Source organism: Plecotus auritus (genome assembly GCF_963455305.1).
Source record: "Plecotus auritus genome assembly, chromosome: 14".
Taxonomy (NCBI): domain Eukaryota; kingdom Metazoa; phylum Chordata; class Mammalia; order Chiroptera; family Vespertilionidae; genus Plecotus; species Plecotus auritus.
The window spans coordinates 2,964,005-2,983,208 of NC_137780.1; the positions used below are offsets into that span (position 1 = coordinate 2,964,005).

Below are 19,204 nucleotides of genomic sequence, written 5' to 3' on the forward strand. Positions count from 1 at the left end.
TTTCTCCACCCGATTGTAAAGCCAGCGGAGCAGGGCCAGCTTCCAGCTATCGACTATCGGTCCGCAGCGAGTCGGACACGGGAGAAGCGGCTCACAGCTTTAAGGGACTTAAACCGGAACTGCAGCGCGGGACCCGCCCCAGTAAAGCGGAGTGAGCGCCGAGGCCAGTACCTATCCAGTGTTTCCCAGAAGCGCAAGAAAACCGGCCTGTCCAGGTGGCGCTTGTGGTAGCTGAGCTCTAGCACCGTGACGTCCCACTTCTGCACGTTGGGGTCTAGACGAACTTCGTCGTATTTGAGATGGAAGGCTTTGACTACATGGGGGAAGAAGATGACATTCTTTACTCAAAATGCAAGCAAAATTATTAAAGTACTCTAAAATAAATTAAAATACCCAACAGACATTAGCAAAACAAACATTTTCTTCCACCAACCAAAGCTATTATAACCAAAGTGATCTTTGAAGTAGATGCTAAAACTGTGGCATCCTCAAAAAAAACATTCAACTGACAAATATCTAAGGGTTCATACATGCCAGCCACCCGGGAGTGAAGAGGGCCAAGGTACATTGCCGAAACCGGTTTGGCTCAGTGGATAGAGCGTCGGCCTGCAGACTGAAGGGTCCCGGGTTCGATTCCGGTCAAGGGCATGTACCTTGGTTGCGGGCACATCCCCAGTGGGAGGTGTGCAGGAGGCAGCTGATCGATGTTTCTCTCTCATCGATGTTTCTAACTCTCTGTCCCTCTCCCTTCCTCGCTGTAAAATATCAATAAAATATATATATAAAAAAAAAAAGAGGGCCACGGTACAATGCAAGGGTCCCGTGGAAAGAGGACCATTAAATGCAGTTCGACCAAGGCAGGGAGCACAGAAACACAACCGTGGCATTCAGGAACGGCTTGCTCAGGCAGCGATGTCTAATTAAGACCTGACGGTGGAGTAAGAGCTGGGCTGACAGAACCAAAGTGACCCCGTTTGCAGGAAGAGCAGGCTCTAAGGGAAAACAGTTCCTCTCGAGCCTCAGGAAATGGAATGGAACCACACGTGCCAAGTCACCCCCGGAGGGAGCGAGTGAGGTGAGACCACGGTGGTTTGGAGCAAAGCTGGCTTGCAGGCCGCATGGAGGGGTCTGGCTTTTACCTAAGCCACGCAAAGGCTCCTGCAAAGTGCTGAGCAGAGAGGACGGCGCCACAGGAACTAGAGGAGACAGGCGGCCAGCTGGGAGAAGGCGTGTAGGCAGGAAGAACACTCCAGAAGGAGATGATTAGGGAGTGAGAACTAAGGGGACGTGGTAAGAAACGATGGCGAGGAGAAAGAAACACAGGCCGGTCGAGGTCCTGACCAGGGATGGGACCCGCAGCCTGTGCAGATGAGGGCGGCGCTCCACCTATGGAGCTGCCCAGCCAGGAGAAAAGGACGTTTAAAAGAGAGGAAACGTGGCTCAGGAGTCAAATTCCGATAAGGAGGTCCAAGTGTCCAGTATTTGGGTCCCTAGGGAGTTTGGTGGGAACAGTTTAGTGGAAGCAAGAAAAGTGAGGCGACAGAAGAGTAAGAACGGGATAGGAGAGAGTGAGTGAGTAGAGAGAATTCCCGTGACGCAGCCTGAAAGTAATTACTAATGTCGGAGGACATGTGATATTAAAAATACTCCACAGGTTGCCAAAACCGGTTTGGCTCAGTGGATAGAGCGTCGGCCTGCGGACTCAAGGGTCCCAGGTTCGATTTCGGTCAAGGGCATGAACCTTGGTTGTGGGCACATCCCCAGTGGGAGGTGTGCAGGAGGCAGCTGATGGATGTTTCTCATCGATGTTTCTAACTCTCTATCCCTCTCCCTTCCTCTCTTCCTCTCTGTAAAAAAATCAATAAAATATAAGAAAATAAAAAAATAAAAATAAAAACACTCCACAGGTGCTTAAAAATGAACATATGCATGTGACTTGATAGGGATCACTGACATACAATTCTCATCTGTGGAGACATAGATGGCTCCTCCTCTCAAACAAAGCAAGAGCATTCCTCTGCTGGATTAGCGGCGCAAAACAGAACCTTACTTTTGGCAAATATGTCCACCGGTGATCCATCAGGCAAAAGCCATGGCCACCCTTTGAACTGCCATGCAGGACCCTGCACGAAAACGGCCACGACCCGGTCCCTGTGAACAGAAAGGGGGGGAGAGTCAGAGAAGAGCAGCGTGAGCTGTCATTACGGTGCGTCAACGAGGTCACAGCACGCGGCCAGCTTCCACTGCAAGGCCGCCGTCCGCCGCCTGGCCCTGCCCCAGCCTCCTGCCCATCGTTAACGGCACGCACAGGCGGCCTTTGGCCTTTCATCTCTGCCCTCCCAGGAACTACAGGAAGAGCCCGCTTTTCCATGCGGCAGCAAACAGTAGCTGATCTACTGATCAACACAGCTGGTTTTAAAAGGAAATCACTTAAAATTCAAACAAACTTTAGATTTTTTTACTTTAATTAAAAACACCAGACATAGGAATTCACCAACCATTTTATAAAGCTCCAAGGCCTTATTTTTAAATTCTGATTAATTGAAAGTAATCTGAGTACAGGAACCATCTAGCCTTTTCTTCAACTTTGCAATTGTTTTAAGACTGTCTCATTCATCACACATTCTGTAAGTTTTCCTTAAAGCAACTTGTTTTACCAACCACTGAAGTTTCTTTTCCCAAAAAAAGAACCAATCTCCTTCTAGGCCCTCATGTTCCAGTACTTTAAAAAGTAATTAGCCCAGCTGGCATGGCTCAGTGGTTAAGCATCGACTTATGAACTAGGAAGTCACAGTTCGATTCCCGATCAGGGCACATGCCCCGGTTGTGGGCTCAAGCCCCATCAGCCGATCAATAAGTCTCTCTCATCATTGATGCTTCTTTCTCTCTCTTTCTCTCTCTCTCTCTCCCTTCGTCTCTGAAATCAATAAAAATATATTTAAAAATTAAAATTATTTAAATTGAGCAATTGTAATAAACACAACTGCCATAAACCGTTTCGGCCCCCCACTGAAGAGGTGGGAACAAAGTCCCAGCGTTCACCTTGGTGAGGTTCCCTCGTGCATGTTCCCTGTGCCAGTGCTGGTCTCGGCAGTTACACGTGACTTAGGTTAATGCCCTGCATCTTCTAACCACCCCACCGAGGCGAGTGCTGCCCCCATTACCCGCTTACGAAGGCGGAAACAGTGCGGGGGCATGCCCGAAGCAGGAGGAAGAGGGAGAAGGGTGAGCAGGAGCGGGGGTAGAGAGGACTCTTGTGCTCTGGTCTGCTCCCGTCCCTGTGTGCGGACTGATAAATCATGAGCACGGCACTCAGTGTCGTCACGTGACCTCATGCCGCCTGGAAGGGTCCTGGGAATGCCCTGAGGCCCACCGATACCACTGCACTGGATGAAGACTCTACATCCAACAAACAGCACACTTCTAGTCAAGTAAGAAACCCACCAGAAGATCAGGTGCTGTGAAAACCACAGCTTACAATTCTTACCCTGCTCGGAATCTCTACGACTGGAATCAAGTCTTAAGTGGGAAGTGGCCCGCTCTCCAGGGGCCTGCGCTGCATGGCCACAGCCACCCGCTCCCGCAGCACACCACACACGGCCCTCCTCTCACCAGGCGACGTGCCCGTGCAGTAGCTGGGAGCTCGGGCGCCTGCCACCTCAAGGGGTCTGCTTGCCAGAGGCCCCCGACCCCTGCCGGACCCCCTGGGCGGCAGGGCGGCAGGACAAGAGAAAGACGCATGCCAGGGACCTCCTGGGAGGACAGTGCAAGGGAAGCGACACCACTCCCAGGCTACGCACCAACGGCGAGGAACCCAGCGACAGTCACGCGGGAGGCGTTCACCTGTGCACGCTGCTGGTTCTCTCCCTGCAATAACTCCAAACATGCAAGCAAGTATGTGACATTCCTCCTTCCTACAAGCCTTAGCCTTGGTATACATGAAATGCTCTTCTCGTTCACTTCAGCTGTGACTCAAGGTATCTCGGGTGGCTACTGGGGAGAGCCGTGCACAGGAGCCCTGTATTCTGTAGCAGACGTGAACACACTGATACTGCCAATGGCCTCACTTCCTATGTCTGAAGAGCAACCAACTGAAGGAAAGTTCACCTGCTGCTCCGATGCAGGAAGTTCTCCACGTCACGGAGATGGGAGGAGAGGAGGTGCACTCCTGGACTTCGTGTTCTCACTCCAGCTTAGATTAACAAAGTAATTTCAAAGTAATTCCTTTATCTTCAGTTACAGGCTCTTTATATTACACACAGCTCAGTGTTTTATTAAAGAACATTTCAACATAATAAAAGAGCTAAACCAGGTGATCACGTTATTCTTCTTATTAAATTATTCCCTTGTAATAAATGTAGCAATGCCTTCACTACCATTTCTTAGCAGGAAATCTGAGTTTCCCAAATCTAAAATCTGAAACATAGGCCTCACAACATTAGTCTGCTTGAAGCTCTATTCTAAAAGCTGATTCCAGAACCAATGGACCAGTGGAAAGAATTTTTACTAAGTTTTCCAGAAGTTATAGTGTTTCTTCTTTTAAGTGAAATAAAGTTTAGCTACCTAACATATAGATTTGATTAGGTATCACTGGTCTATATATTTTTTAAATATATTTTTATTAATCTCAGAGAAGAAGGGAAAGGGAGAGGGAGAGAGAGAGAAACATCAATGAGGAGAGAGAATCATGGATCGGCTGCCTCCTGCACGCCCCCCTACTGGGGATCAAGCCCACAACCCGGGCCTGTGCCCTGACAGGGAATCGAGTCCTGACCTCCTGGTTCACTGGTCAACACTCAACCCCTGAGCCACACCAGCCGGCACCGGACTGTGTTAATGAGACCAAACTAGGCATCAGGCTTCCCAAACGGGTTCTGCTTATTCCTCGCAATAAAGCCCACGACACCAGCGGACGGCCCGCGGGAAACAGGTAGCTCACCAGTCCTGAGGCAGGAGTTTCAGGGGCTGGTCTACGACTCTGTAGGGCACCGTGACGCTGAGCGCGGTGCCCCCCGGCTGCATCTGGTCTTTCCTCCTCTGTATCAGCGTTTCGTTTTCCCGCTGGCAGCCCTGCTTCTTCTTCTCATCTGATGGGACAAATCTTCGGAAACAGAGAGGGGAAAGGTCAAACGGCTCAATGTGATGAAAACAGAAAAAATAAGTCCTGTTTTGAAATGATTGTTTAAATACTGAGTTTTAAATCAAAAACATTTATTTTAAAATGCACCTGTTCTGCATGGACAGGTGACGCTTGAAGAGCAAGGGTCTTCTTCCTTTCCCTTGCACGGTGAGTAGAGTGAAAGCTCACTTCAGCCGTAAGTCAATATGGGCGTGCCTCTCACACACACAATTTATATTCGCCAAGCACTTAGCATTCTCCAAGGCTACAGAGAAAACCCACTACTCCTTGACTCCCAACACCACTAGAAAGATTTTATTTTAAGCTGAAGGGCGGCTTGAACTGAAGGTGCCGTGGCTGGCGAGGCTTCCTCCCGGACAGGAGACTCCGCCCACCCAAGACCTTCCCAAAGTGCCCCGTCACAGTGTAGGCCTCCGCGACACCAGGGAGATGCCGTCCAACTTCAGGGCTGCTTTGCACATTTTAAACCAAGAAAATTGAATCTGTGTATGCCAATGGTCTGTCTGAGTAAATGCTGCTGCAACTGAACGTAGTCAGGAGCAGATCTGTGTAGGTCAACTCTCTACTGTGCCATCAACCTTATTCTCAAAAGCACTGCAGCGTCCGCAGAGCTGCCGCCAGCTCCAGGCCTGTTAGTGACCACAAAGCGCTCCACAACAGTCTGTTAAAAACACACTCACACTCTCCTAGCAGTCTGTTGGCACGTTTTCCTAGCTCTGCTGTGCCCTGCAATTATATGGGGTGATGCCATCAGCCATTGAGTGTGGGTCGTATTGCTTCTCAAGTTCAGGGAGACACAGGGGAGGGGACACACGAGAACTTGCACTTGCTAGAATCCTTTGAACAAACTGAACTAACGTAGTGGAGACAGACTGACAGCTGTCAAAGGGGACAGACAGGTTGGGAGCTGGGTGAGAAGGGTGAAGGGATTAAAGAAAAACAAAAAACAAAAAACAGAAAGATTCATGGACACAGACAACAGTATGGGGACTGCCAGAGCGGGGAGGGGAGGAGGTAGAGGGTTAGGGGGGAGGGTACACAGTGATGGAAGGAGACTGGACTTGGGGTGGTGAACACACAATACAATATACACATGATATATTATAGCACTGTACACCTGAAACCAATACATTATTGGCCAATGTCACCCCAATAAACTCAACAAAAAAATAAAGAATATAACGCAGATGAGATATAACTAGGTAAGTGAGGTTATTTTTCCTAAATAACTGAAGTTGAAATTGTAAAAAATGCAATAAACTGACGTCTGGATGTTAAGCCACCCGCCTGAGAGCAAAGTGGTGTTACGCTGGTGATGGTCCCAGGTGCCCGCAGACCCCAGGTGCAAACCTTCTCCAGCGTGCCCACCTTCCTTCTGTAGTCAGAGGATTTCCAGAAAAAATAATTCCAAGGAAATGAGCGAGTGAAAACAATGAAAAACATCCAATAAACCCAAAAAAACACAAGGAAATGAGGTGTCATGAATGAGACAACAGTCAAAAGATAATGAAGGACTTCTCTGATGCACTGACCAAAGGTCACTGCTTAATTTTTAAAAAATGGAAAAAAAATGTATCGATGTTTCTATTTCTCCCTCTTCCTTCCTCTCTCTAAAATGAAAGACATTTTTAAAAAGAGAAAGAGACATGGAAATGAGAGGCCTGAAGTATCTCTCATTTAAGTCCCAGAAGGAAGAGAACAAAACGGGGAAAGGCGGTATCTAAGAACCCCCAGCACTGATGACAATCCTCCGATTTAATTCTAACGACCCCCAGAGTGGGATATGTGAGGAAAATACAGCAAGGCATAGCAGATGAGCAAATGTAAACTGATCTTGAAATCCCCAATAAAGCCGACTCCTTCGAGGACTGACAGCTGACTTGCTGTCATCAACAGTGGAAGCCGGAGGCAGTGGGACGTCTTCCCAGGAAAGAGGAACAAGAACCTCCGGCACCGGTTCCACAGCAGCTGAGTCATGCTGCAGTGCTGCTGGGGCCCAGGCCCCTCGGGTCGTGTCAACTCCACCACCTTCCTGCCTGGCCTCTTCCCCCTAAGGCCCACGTGCTGAGCCAGGCGAGCCCCTGCGAGCCCCTGGGCCCCCCTCCCTGGTGCCATCACTCCTCTCTGGATCGCTGCCCTGAGAAGCTACATCTCGGCCAGAATCATGAATGCCTTCCAATCAGTTTATTTTGAATACAGTTCCAGTCCAACACAAGCCTCTCTCAAAATCATGTTGATAAATGTCAAATGTGCTTTTTAATTACTTCCATTTACAGCATTAATTTTGCTATTTAGGATGTTAAAAGTTATGGTGGACTTTATTTTGTTTTGTTTTTTACTTACTGTAGGGCTAAAAATGGAAGAATCCATGCCAACATGAGCTATGGGTTACAGCCAGTCCTGTAATTGTGTGGAGGAGGTTTCAATTATGCATTAATTACACAGCCAAGCCTCCAGCTGACTCACACTGTAGGGGATATGTCAGTTGCAATGAGGTGTTAAACAATGAAGGGAGTGTTTCAAACTTGGGAGGGAAACTGGGCATGGTCAGCCCTAAGAATGCGGTCTGCTGGACTGCTGGCTTCTTTGCAGCATGACGAAGGAGAAAGACACTAAAATTCCCTGTGTGCTTTCTTGCACTATTTGCTGCCTTCTATTATAAAATAATGTACGTATTGGATCTGTAATACATGCAGAGAGGCACCGAAAGACTCAGAGAATGAAAAATTAAAGGCAGGATTTCCTTTGTAACATTTCAAAAACTTACTGTAAATTTTCTGTAACCATGCAGACACATTTATAAAAATACAGTTGTCAATTACTAAAAATTATGAGAACCGTAAATATCAAATTCACAAATCACAGAAGCGCAGAGCTGAAGAAGGCCGTAAAGATCCAAATACGTAAGTGCAGAACACCCAACCCCGTGTGTAACGACACTTGCTGGGCACTGCAGTCCAGCCACAGCGGCAGACGTGACCGCCCTATACCAAGGAGGGGCTTAAACCAGAGACGAGGGCACTAATAAACGCACAGCTGGCACTCTCTCCGACGCAGAGTCTACACTCGCCAACGGTCCCGAGGCGTCTCCCCTCTCCCTTCCCTCTTCCTAAACATTTACTCAGGGCCCATGATAGGCAACAACTGGTTCAACCAGCAGAGATACAGAGGAGAAGGAGAGAACGAGTCCCTCTCTCTGAGGAAATCACTACACAGCTGGAAGACTGGGTGCCCGGTGGCCAGACACAGAGCCTGCGCCAGCCAAACCAAGACACGGCGGCGCTGTATTTCACCGAGTAAATGATGCATGAGCCACTCCTGCACACTGATGAGAGCGAAAAGCAGACACAGTTTTAAAAAGTAGTTCATCAGAACCACGTTCATGTGGGTCTAATCGTCTCATATTATCAGAGCTATGTCAAGACGTGGACGAAAATTATTCTATTTCTTATTCACCCAACTGTAGCTAATGTGAGGGAAGGTAGATTATCGGGGGGATTACCAGAGTAATCCACAACACGGTGAGAACAGCAAACTCCAGTATACAAACCTAAGCCTACATAATAAAGATGCAACATGCAAATGGTCACTACGCCGTGAAGCCGTGACAACGACCGGATCACGGATCAGCAGGAGGGTGGGGCGGAGAGCTACAGGAGGGGGCAGGGCAGCAAGCTCTGAGGAGGGGTAGGGAGATGGGGAAACGGGGGGGGGGGGGGGGGGGGACCTACAGGAGGGCGGGGCAGAGAGCTACTGGAGGGCAGCAGCGAGCTACTGGCAAGCTATTGGCGCATGGATTCATGCGCAAGGCTACTAGTAAAATATAAAATACAAAATACAGAGATTCCTTCTGTACCCTTAAAACCTGTAATTTTATTAACCAATGTTGCCCCGATAAATTCAATTCAAAAAACTCCTTTATTCCATACTGTTAATGGAAAGAAGTTCATTAAAAATTTCACTCAAAGGTATAAATAAAAAATACTTAATAAATGGGTAAACTTGTATATGCCAGCTTACATGGATTGTTACACGTCTAATTTAAGTAGCAGGCATATAAAAGTCAATTCTGCAGCTGGTAAACCTAAAATCAGCAAGTACCACTACTCAATTGCTTCTGGCTTTTAATTAGAAGCAGTCTAAACCCTTTTTTGGAGGTGAGGGTTCTTCTTTTTCCTTCTTTAAGAACCGTCATTCATCGCTATTTTACTAAAAAAGATAGAGCATTCACTCACACTCCTCCCATAGATAGTGACAGAGGAAATATATTTTCCTAGTTACAACTAAAAATATTTAACAAGAATTTTAAATGTAACACCATTCAAATTACAAAATATTATTGTCATTCTAACAGTGACTGTAAGGATCCAGATATAAAAGACTATATTCTATTTTGAAAATTATAGTTCAGACTACCTGTGTAGCAGAAATTGAAATTTCGTATTCTCCCAATAAGAACTACAGAATGTAACTACTCATTCCCAGCAGGGTCTGCATACTCGGCGAAGAGAAGAGCTGAGCAAATCCCTTACTTCAGGTCCTGCAGCAGGTCCTTGGCGTTCAGCATGGTTATTAAGGAGGTGGTAGCGGCAGGGATGATGATGATGGGTGTGCGCGAACCTGCAAAGGCAACATTTGTAAAGGCAGTAAACGTGGTATTTCTACGAAGAGGAATTATAATTGCTTTCCCAATCAAAAGCTTGTAAATGTGTAATTTTCACTCTTCAGACCTAAAAAACACTTTAAGTTAGCAGCGATATTCAAAATATTTCACTGTCAGCCGGCCAGCATCAACCTAGGAACCAGGAGGTCACGGTTAGACTCCTGGTCAGGGCACAGGCCCGTGTTGCGGGCTTGATCCCCAGTGTGGGGTGTGCAGGAGGCAGCCGATCTGTGATTCTCTCTCTCCCTCTCCCTTCCTCTCTGAAAATAAAAAAAATAAATAAATAAAAAAATTAATGGCCAGTATGACCTGCGCACCGACTAGTCCAGATAGATGCCAAGCACACGCATTCGATACAAGTGCAGGGGCACAGCACCAGCCCGGCTGTCACCCAGCTTACTCACATTTACTTTGTAAAGTAAGTTTAGAACCATTTGCAGAGTCTTACCTTTCTTCTGATTAGGAGGAGGTCTTGCTTGAGAAACTGTTGAGAGAAAAATAAAAAGTGAACTTCTGAATGTTATAAAAATCACATTATTTTCAAGCTTAAAAAGCAAGTAAAGCCTAAAAATTATTTCTGCTTATAGATGACCAGCTCAGTCACAGCTATCACCCAGTCTGCACGCCGCTACGTGAAGTATGGGAGGGGGGGGGGGTGGGATTAGGATGAGGGTGTATTTCTTCAATTCCCATTGCAGGGTCCTGCATGCTGCTACGTGATGTGTGTGTGTTTGGGGGGAGGGGGGGTTTTAGGATGAGGGTGTATTTCTTCAGTTCCCAGTCCAGGGTCCTGCATGCTGCTATGTGAAGTGTGGGGGGGGAGGGGGAGTTAGGATGAGGGTGTATTTCTTCAGTTCCCAGTCCAGGGTCCTGCATGCTGCTATGTGAAGTGTGGGGGGAGGGGGGGTTTTAGGATGAGGGTGTATTTCTTCAGTTCCCAGTCCAGGGTCCTGCATGCTGCTATGTGAAGTGTGGGGGGGAGGGGGAGTTAGGATGAGGGTGTATTTCTTCAGTTCCCAGTCCAGGGTCCTGCATGCTGCTATGTGAAGTGTGGGGGGGAGGGGGAGTTAGGATGAGGGTGTATTTCTTCAGTTCCCAGTCCAGGGTCAACTGCCTACATGCAGATGCCACGCCCTGGGATGCTGAGAAGCACGGCGCTCTCCACCCGCACATGCTCTTGTGGGGACCAGAAATCGCAGTCACGGACTACGACCGCAAGGCACACTGGTGTAGAGCTGTGTGGGGACATCAGCCCGTGGGCCATGGAAGGCCCACGAAATCATTGGCTCTGGCCCTGCCAGGGCTTTTGGAGGGTGAGTTCATTAAATGTCTGACCAGATACAGCAGGCTAACATTTAAGCTGATCATTCTGTATGGCCAGCAAATGATGTCATAAATATCCAAATGGCCCTTGGCAGAGCAGCAAATGCGAAGAATGAATAACTCCTAAGAAGTTTCTGGCTTAAGAAACAGAGTTGATGGTGGTGCCCTTTATACATGAAGCAGGAAGTGTGAAGTCAGCCATCGGGGGAAAATATCAGGGAACAAAGGTTTTCATCAGTTTTAAGATGCCTGTGGCATACCCAAATGTTAGCCGGTTAATGTGGGATAGCAGACCTAAGAAGAGATGTCTGAACTGGAGACACAAACTTGAAAATCATCAGAACATCAATTTAAAACCACGGAATGAGGTACCCAGCCCACATGTGGCTCAGGAAGTGGATGACTGGACAGCGTAAGGACTCTGTTTGACATTCACAGAGGGCTAACTGTCAAGCTCTCGTGAGCAACGAGCAGGTGAACTGGAGCCACGGGCCACCTACCCATCTCCGAGACCTAGGAAGTGAAGCAGGAGTTCCAGCGGGGGCCCTGGAGTGCGGTGTGCATCAGAAAGGGGGAGCGGGGCGGCGGGGGGGCGGGGGGACAGTGATATATGCGGGACGTTGGCCCCGGTTATAGAAGGAAGGGCTGGCCGGGTCCCAGCCCAGCTGAGCGAAGGCTTGTGCTCTTAGTCCACAGGAAATGTGGGCCTCGCCAGGTACAGCCCTACCTTTGTTTGACCATTTAGAACAATGATTACAGAGCCTCATGTGCTGGTAACACAGACATCTGAGGTTCTAAGCATCAAAGCTCTATACCAATCTATTAAGATTATGGTTTTATGCTTTTATTAGGGGGAAAAAATCACATCCACATGCACCATCATGGAACTCAAACAAGGAATTGGTGAGGGAGTGCAAACTATGGCCCGCGGGCTGGATCCGGCTGTTCTATCCGGTTCTCTTGCTCTCCCCTCCGCTCCTTTACTTTGAATTTATATTAGTTCACACAAACACTCCATCCATGCTTTTGTTCCGGCCCTCCGGTCCAGTTTAAGAACCCATTGTGGCCCTCGAGTCATAAAGTTTGCCCACCCCTGATATATACTCTGCTTTTTAAAACATTTTTCTAAAATATTTAAAATCATTTTCTTAAAATTTTCTTTAACTCTTCCAACTATACCTATTGTCAAGTAAATGTTCTTGTAATACTACTTTAGAAGTATTTGCCGTAAAGTTTCAGTTCACTGAAAGCATTATAAATACCAAAACTGTTTCACCCTTGTGATCATTCAGGGGAAAAAGTTGCTTATTTTCACCTGGTCTTGGTACTGGCTGTGCTGCAGGAGTCTGAGTCTTACGGGCCGACGCCCCCTCCTTTAAAAGAATAAAAAATGATATATGACGTTGAAGTTTCTTTACAAAATAGACACTTTCACTTAATTATTGCAAATAAATTTCACATCTATTCGCCGTTCAATGAGTCACCCCACCAAACATGCTCTGGTCAATCCTAAGAGTTTAAAAACAAAACACCTTTCCTTATTTTTATACTATTGGTCATGAAGTGGAAATAGAAATCTTAAGTGAAACATGAATTTAAAACTGTTACCACGTAGTATCTATCGAACATCCAATGATTTGTGTAATTGTTGACAATTTTAACATCTCAAAAATGTCATCATTTTTTAAATCAAGTCAATCTTTTTCCCCTTAAATAGTCTCAAAATGAGTAATACATAACCTCAGATTAGAAAGATGTAAACAATGTAACTTTTCATTAAAAACCACAAATACTTGACTATAAATGCCTTTAAAATATTCAGGGAAAATAAATACTCCCATTTACAAAGATGGGATTTGTTCCATTTAAGAGTGATTAAAAATATCTTAAAAACTGAATATCGAATCTCAACTAATTACTAAGCTTGTGATATATACAAGAAAATGTGCTGAATGTCGAATTTATCAACCATTTACTCAGGAGTAGATGACGCTGAAATACTTAAGACACTTTAGAAGTTATCTATCTGTAGTGCGTTAGTGTCAGTAATTTTCATGCTAATTTTTTTCATTAAAACGTTTTCCTTTAAATAAATTTTTGAGGGAAGGGGGAAGAGAGCCACCAAAGGGCTTGTATGCATATATGCTTGACCCACGGACACAGAAAATGGGGTGGTGAGGACCCGGAGTGGGGGGTGGCGCTAGACAGGGTCAGTGGGGGGAAGAAGGGGACATGTGCAGTACTTTCAAATGAAGATTTTATTGTAATTTATGGTAACAATATGTATTTCCACCTGAGCCTCAGACCTGATTATACTGGGAGACTAACGAGGTCATCAGCTACCAGCACCTACACATCAAACCAAAGTGGATGCAACAATTGCAAGCGCCCGCAGACAGGGGTGCCGTGCTGGTCACTCGATGCCGATGAGCATCACCGCCTCGGCACGTGATTTCTCAACTCGGTGAGCGCCTGGCCGAGTTCAGAGCCAAGTGAAGTGTGCTCCCCCTCCACACACACTGCAGTTCAACCCCAGGGAAGTTCAGTGCGTGTTTACAACCTCAGAAACAGACTCTGTATTCCACTGTGTTTCAGGTTGTTTAATATAAAGAAGGCCTTTCACCACACGGGGATGCAACCGGACGTTCGGTTGTGCAGAGCATGGAACTTGTTGTCAAAGACTGACCCCCACAATGAACAGTCTTCAATAATTTTGTCCGCCAAAAACTCCCCCATAAAGTTCTAGAACGTCTCCTAGAAAGTATTACGTCCCCATACCACCCCTCTACCCAAAAGTATCCCTGTATGCACCAAAACTCAACTACAAGATTCTAGTTGGTTTGTGCTCAACTGAAATGGCTATGCTACTGAGAAGCCGAAGACTAATACAAGCTTGCTATCAAAGTATGGGCCAAATTACCGCTGGTTTTAAATGCTGGCATCGCCCCTTAGGATCATGGGTAGCTTCTATGAACTAAAACAGATAAACGTGTCCACCACTCATTAGTTCTGGAAGAGACACTTAAATTTAGCTCCGCTTTCAAGTCAAGAAATTTCATTTGCTACACAAGGTGGTGAAAAGCGAAGGAGAAGGCCAGGCAGGCAACACGGACACCTTCATTCTGAGATTGCTCCTTTGCAACTGGCTAATTCCTGCTTCGTGAGCTCAAAGGAAAGGAAACCTGGTTCATAATCATCCACTGTCCTCCAAGGAAAGTTCTCAGTTCTTAACAAACAATAACTTTTCTTCCAAAAGGAACACTATTTACTGAATTTAAATAACCAGAAAATATGCCATTCATCCAAATAGTTTAATAAAAAAAAAATTGCATCTAATTTTGTCAGGACAGTCAAGAGATATAAACCACAAGCAAAATTGTTGATTGACAGCAATGTTTTCTTTAATTGCAAAATCCGCATTAACCGGTTAATAGTTAATCTGCATTAACCAGTTAATAGTCAATTTGCATTATTAACCAGTTAATAGTTAATCTGTATTATTAACCGGTTAATAGTCATTCCATAAATAGTCATTACCGGTTAATTAACTAATGTAATCAAAGAAAACACAATAATTTCAAGAGAAACATCAAAAGTGCTTTATTCAAAGTGATGTCCATCGCTAGCTACACATTTCCCCATCTTTCAGGTCATTTGTGGATACGTCCCAATAGAACTTTTCTTGTTTTGAGGCAGACCATTCAGAGACCCCATTGTCCACTTCTTCGTACATTTTGAAGTGCTGCTCAGAAAGTGCGTGTGCCATCGATCGGAACAAGTGCTCATCTGAAGGAGCAAGGTCTGGTGAATACGGCGGGTGGGTTCATACTTCCCAGGCAAGATCTTTTAACGAGTCTTTAGCTGGTTTGGAAGTGTGTGATGGTGCATCATCATGAAGCAAAATTACTTTGCCGTGTCTTCTGGCCCATTCTGGTGGTTTTATGATCAAAGTGTGGTTCAAATTGATTATTTGTTGTTGGTAGCGATCAGTACTAACGGTTTCACCTGGTTTGAGCAGTTCATAATACACCACACCTTCCTGATCCCTCCAAACGCAGAGCATTGTCTTCTTTCCGAAGCGATTTGGCCTTGCAATTGGATGTTGATGGTTGACCTGGATCAACCCATGATTTTGTGCGTTTGGGATTCTCAAAATAAATCCACTTTTCATCGCCAGTCACAATTCGATGCAAAAAAGACTTTCTTTCAGTTGATGTGGCACCCATTTTCCTTCCTTTAAAATCTTTCCCATTGCTTGTAAACGATCGGAAATTGTTTGCTGAGCAACGTTTAATCTTTCTGCAAGTTGTTTTTGAGTTTGACACACATCTTCATCCAATAATGCTTGTCATTGTTGGTCTTCCAACTTTTTCTGTTGACCTGGACGTTCTTTCACATCGAAATCATTACTTTTAAAGCCTTTAAACCAGCGTTCACAAGTGTCTTGAGATGGAGCATGTTCACCATAAGCTTCCCGAAGTATATGATCACTTTCAGCAGCACTTTTCTTCAAAATAATGCAATGAATTAAAACTTCCTGCAAATGCTCTTTTTTTGGCATGAAATTCGACATTTTTAAGCGTAAAAATATCTATGATGTTAACACCTTCAGAAAATTTGACATATGAAGCTTTGAAGCTTGTCGTCAATACAACAAAATAGCATACATATAAAATCACATACATATCAACATATGTGTAACTCCATCTATTGAAAAAAATCCGCATTATTAACCGGTACACCTAGTAAGTCCATGAAATGACTTATCTTTACTATTAGATAACGAATAAAGTTACACCTGATCCATCACATAATGGTCACTCACCAACGGAATGAAACAACTACTTCTGTGCCCAGGAGAAACTAAGAGCTGGGAGGTGTGAAATGCTAGAGGAAACCTCACCGACAGCCCAGGTCAGAAAGCCCTGAGAGGGGCCCTCTCACCCTGCCACCCACTGCTGGCACCCCTCCACCCCCCGCAGTGGGCTGTGCTGAAAGCACTGCCTCCCGCCCCCCTCTTCTCGGTAAAGGAAGGCTCCTCTCCTTGTCCTCTGGACATGCCTGTGGTTTGTCACAGCTTCCGTGTCCCCAAGTGCCATTCCGCTGCCATTCCTGACGACGCCCATTTCTGCTGGTGAAATAACTGCCCACTTCATGTTGAGGGCTGTCAGAGGCACTGAAAACCCGTTTAAATTCTGGCTCCTGGAGGGCTGTTCTCGACGGGCCCAGGAAAAACCCTAAAGCCAACGGGACAGCCTGGCTCCTGCGCGTTCGAAGGGACTACCTCGTCTCCCTGCAGGGATGTGTTAGAGATTTGAAAGGGGGCCCGTGCAAGTGAAAATTACAGGGCAGTTATGCCTAACTATAAAACTTAACCAAACAGCTGCCAGTCTGCTGAGTCTGACCAAAAACTTGTCACAGTTACTGAGAAAGTTTAACGACAGGATTCAGACGTTAAAAGAAAGGAGACTAAAGGGAGAACTGCGACAAGCTTGCCTGTCACAGGCTTTCCACAGATCCCCCGGCTGGAAACATGAAGGTTGCCAGAAAAAGCCTTTACTAAAGGAGCTTTTATCTGGCGCCTGCTCGGTTTTCTCCACCAGCGTAACCTAACCTGGGAACCAGAACGCGGGTGTGGCCTAGCAGCGTGAAGTCCGTTCTGGTGGGGTGCACAGGCCCGCTTATGCGTTTCCAGGAGTCTCTTTGCCGTACAAACACTGGCCCCACTGCGAGTGTGATCAACAACCCCCTGGAAAGTTAGGGGCTCCGGAAAGCACCGAAGGCTCCCTCCTAGCCAGCAAGGTACCGCTGGAGCTGTCCTCATAAACCAGATCCAAAGTAAATCCACTGGGACATCAAAGAGTCCAATCAAAAGAACTGGCAAAAAATGGTGCATCTCTGTACCCTAACGTTTCACATCGAATAAGCTGCGCCTGCCTGCAAATGTTGGCGCACAGTGGTTGATCGATACCTACGTGTTGAACAAATGAACCAAGTAAAAGTATTAACGCCCACCCCTGCTTCTGCGAGGGATTTCTGGGTGTGCTGCCCCAGGAGCAGAAGCAGCGCCGCTTCCCCAGCCGCGCCGTGCACGTCACGGCTGAGAACAGAGCGAAGGGCTGAGAACCTTCCTCATCGCAGCTCAGCTCCTCTGGGGGACGATGATCTCACAGCTCTCAGCATCGTTCCTCCTCTCCACGTGGGCACCGCAATGACGCTGATGAGCAAAGGCCGCTTATGTAACATCTCAGGCGGCACCCACGCTGACGGGGTTAGTGCTCAGCAGTGGCCACTGCTGCTGGCTACCTGGCCAAAGCCTGCGCAGGGAACTCCTGAGCAACGGGACCACTAACACCAACTTCTGCTTCCGTAAACTAAGTGATTTTAGGCAGGCACCGAAGCATCACCCAAATTAAACCCGCAAACAGAGCAGTGGGCACGTGCACGGGTGGACAGAGGACCGAATGCCCGAAAACGGGTTGAGCCGGCCCATGCGGCTCAGTTGGTTGGGCGCCCCGCCCCTCCCATGTACGGAAAGGCTGGTTCGATTCCCAGCCAGGGCACATTACAGCCACCAGCTCCTACAATACACTGAAAATCTAATGGACAAAAATAACACATGTTAGAGGGCCTGGCCCTGAACTTAACAGTTAACACGAGCAGCTGGCTGGCTTGGGGTACAAAACCAATCTGTCCCTCGGGCTGCCTCCTGGGCCCCCCACTCCACGGGCGCTGGCCTGGGCGAAGGCCGGCGGTGTGGGAAGCGGGCTGCGTGAAGGGCAGGGACGGCGGGGGCACCGGCAGCACGTTTCCCAGGGGGGTTATGTCTGTGACGTTGGTGAACCCAGGTTCAGGGGAAGGGGCCCTTGTTACAAGTTGGAAGGATGTGAAACTTTGAAAATGGAATCTACACCCGGGCTGGTGTGGCTCAATGGGTTGGAGCATCATCCTCTGCACGGAAGGGTCTCGGGTTCGATTCCCTATTGGGTTCGAAAAGGAGGCAACTGATCAATATTTCTGTCACATGAATGTTTCTCCCTCCCTCCCTTCAATCTAAAAAAAAAACACACACAATAAAAACATGTCCTTGGGTGAGGATTTTAAAAAAGAAGAAAATGAAAGGTAGCCAAAGCAGTCTTTTTCATGTCCTGTTTTTGTCCTTCCTCCATGTCACCACACTTCCTGACCCTTAGCCAGCGCCCTTCGAAATAAAACTCACATGAACAGTTTTCAGATTCACTTGGGCATTTCTCTGTATTTGAGTTTTATGTTCCTGAACAACATACAGCAAAGTAATTGTGTAAATAAACAGTGTGCGGACTTTGGGTTCTTCTTTGATCCTGAAAAGTAATCAAGTGACTAGAATTAATCTCTAGCATTTCTATTTGCTCCATAAACTGACATGCAATAATCAAAACTATTACAGGAAATGAAAGGCTATATCTGATATAACAGACAATACAGGACCACGAACATATAGCTTAAGTCCCCAAACTATAAATTTCTCGGAGTTAGTATCCCTAACGTCTGGGGAGAAACTGGTAATTCAAGCTATTTAAAAAGACACAATGCCCAATTCGCTGCAGAAAAAAAGAAGGGGCCCAGGAGACTGAGTACCAAGAAATCCTGGCGTGCCTGTGCTCACCAAGAACCTGCCTGACAGCAAGTGGCTATCCCACCCCGAAACACCAGGACGAGGGAACCCGATCAGAAAAACCTCCCTGCCCACCAGGAAGATCCTTCGCAGGTGTGCTGTGTTTGCCCTATCCTTTTGCTGAATTTTAGCATCCATGTAATTTTACACATAGCATCCATGTAATTTTACACATAGCATCCATGCAATTTTAAACATAGCATCCATGTAATTTTACACAAAGGCAGAATAAATAAAAAATAAATGCTCGCGTTGAAAGTGATTAAAAGTGAAGTTTCACCGCCTCCCAGGGCCTCAGACCCTGCCGAGAACAGAGCAGGTGCGCCGTGCCACGCTGTGTGCCAGGAAAGCAGCCGGGAAGCTGACTTACACAAGCCCCAGAAATTGGGGGGGGGGTCGAAGTTACAGATCAAAAAAAATGGCC

The 19,204-nt window shown here is 46.6% G+C and overlaps 1 protein-coding gene across 1 annotated transcript in view; it reads right to left on the minus strand.

The window, feature by feature from the left end:
- Nucleotides 1-19,204, minus strand: part of CDC73 (cell division cycle 73) — a 63,716-nt gene that overhangs the window by 3,917 nt on the left and 40,595 nt on the right. The window contains exons 11-16 of the mRNA XM_080651172.1: nt 12,442-12,499; nt 10,252-10,287; nt 9,673-9,760; nt 4,940-5,101; nt 2,051-2,151; nt 172-313 (exon numbers count right to left, since the gene is read on the minus strand). Coding sequence (XP_080507298.1) covers nt 172-313; nt 2,051-2,151; nt 4,940-5,101; nt 9,673-9,760; nt 10,252-10,287; nt 12,442-12,499 — 587 coding nt within the window. The remainder of the gene's footprint in view (nt 1-171; nt 314-2,050; nt 2,152-4,939; nt 5,102-9,672; nt 9,761-10,251; nt 10,288-12,441; nt 12,500-19,204) is intronic.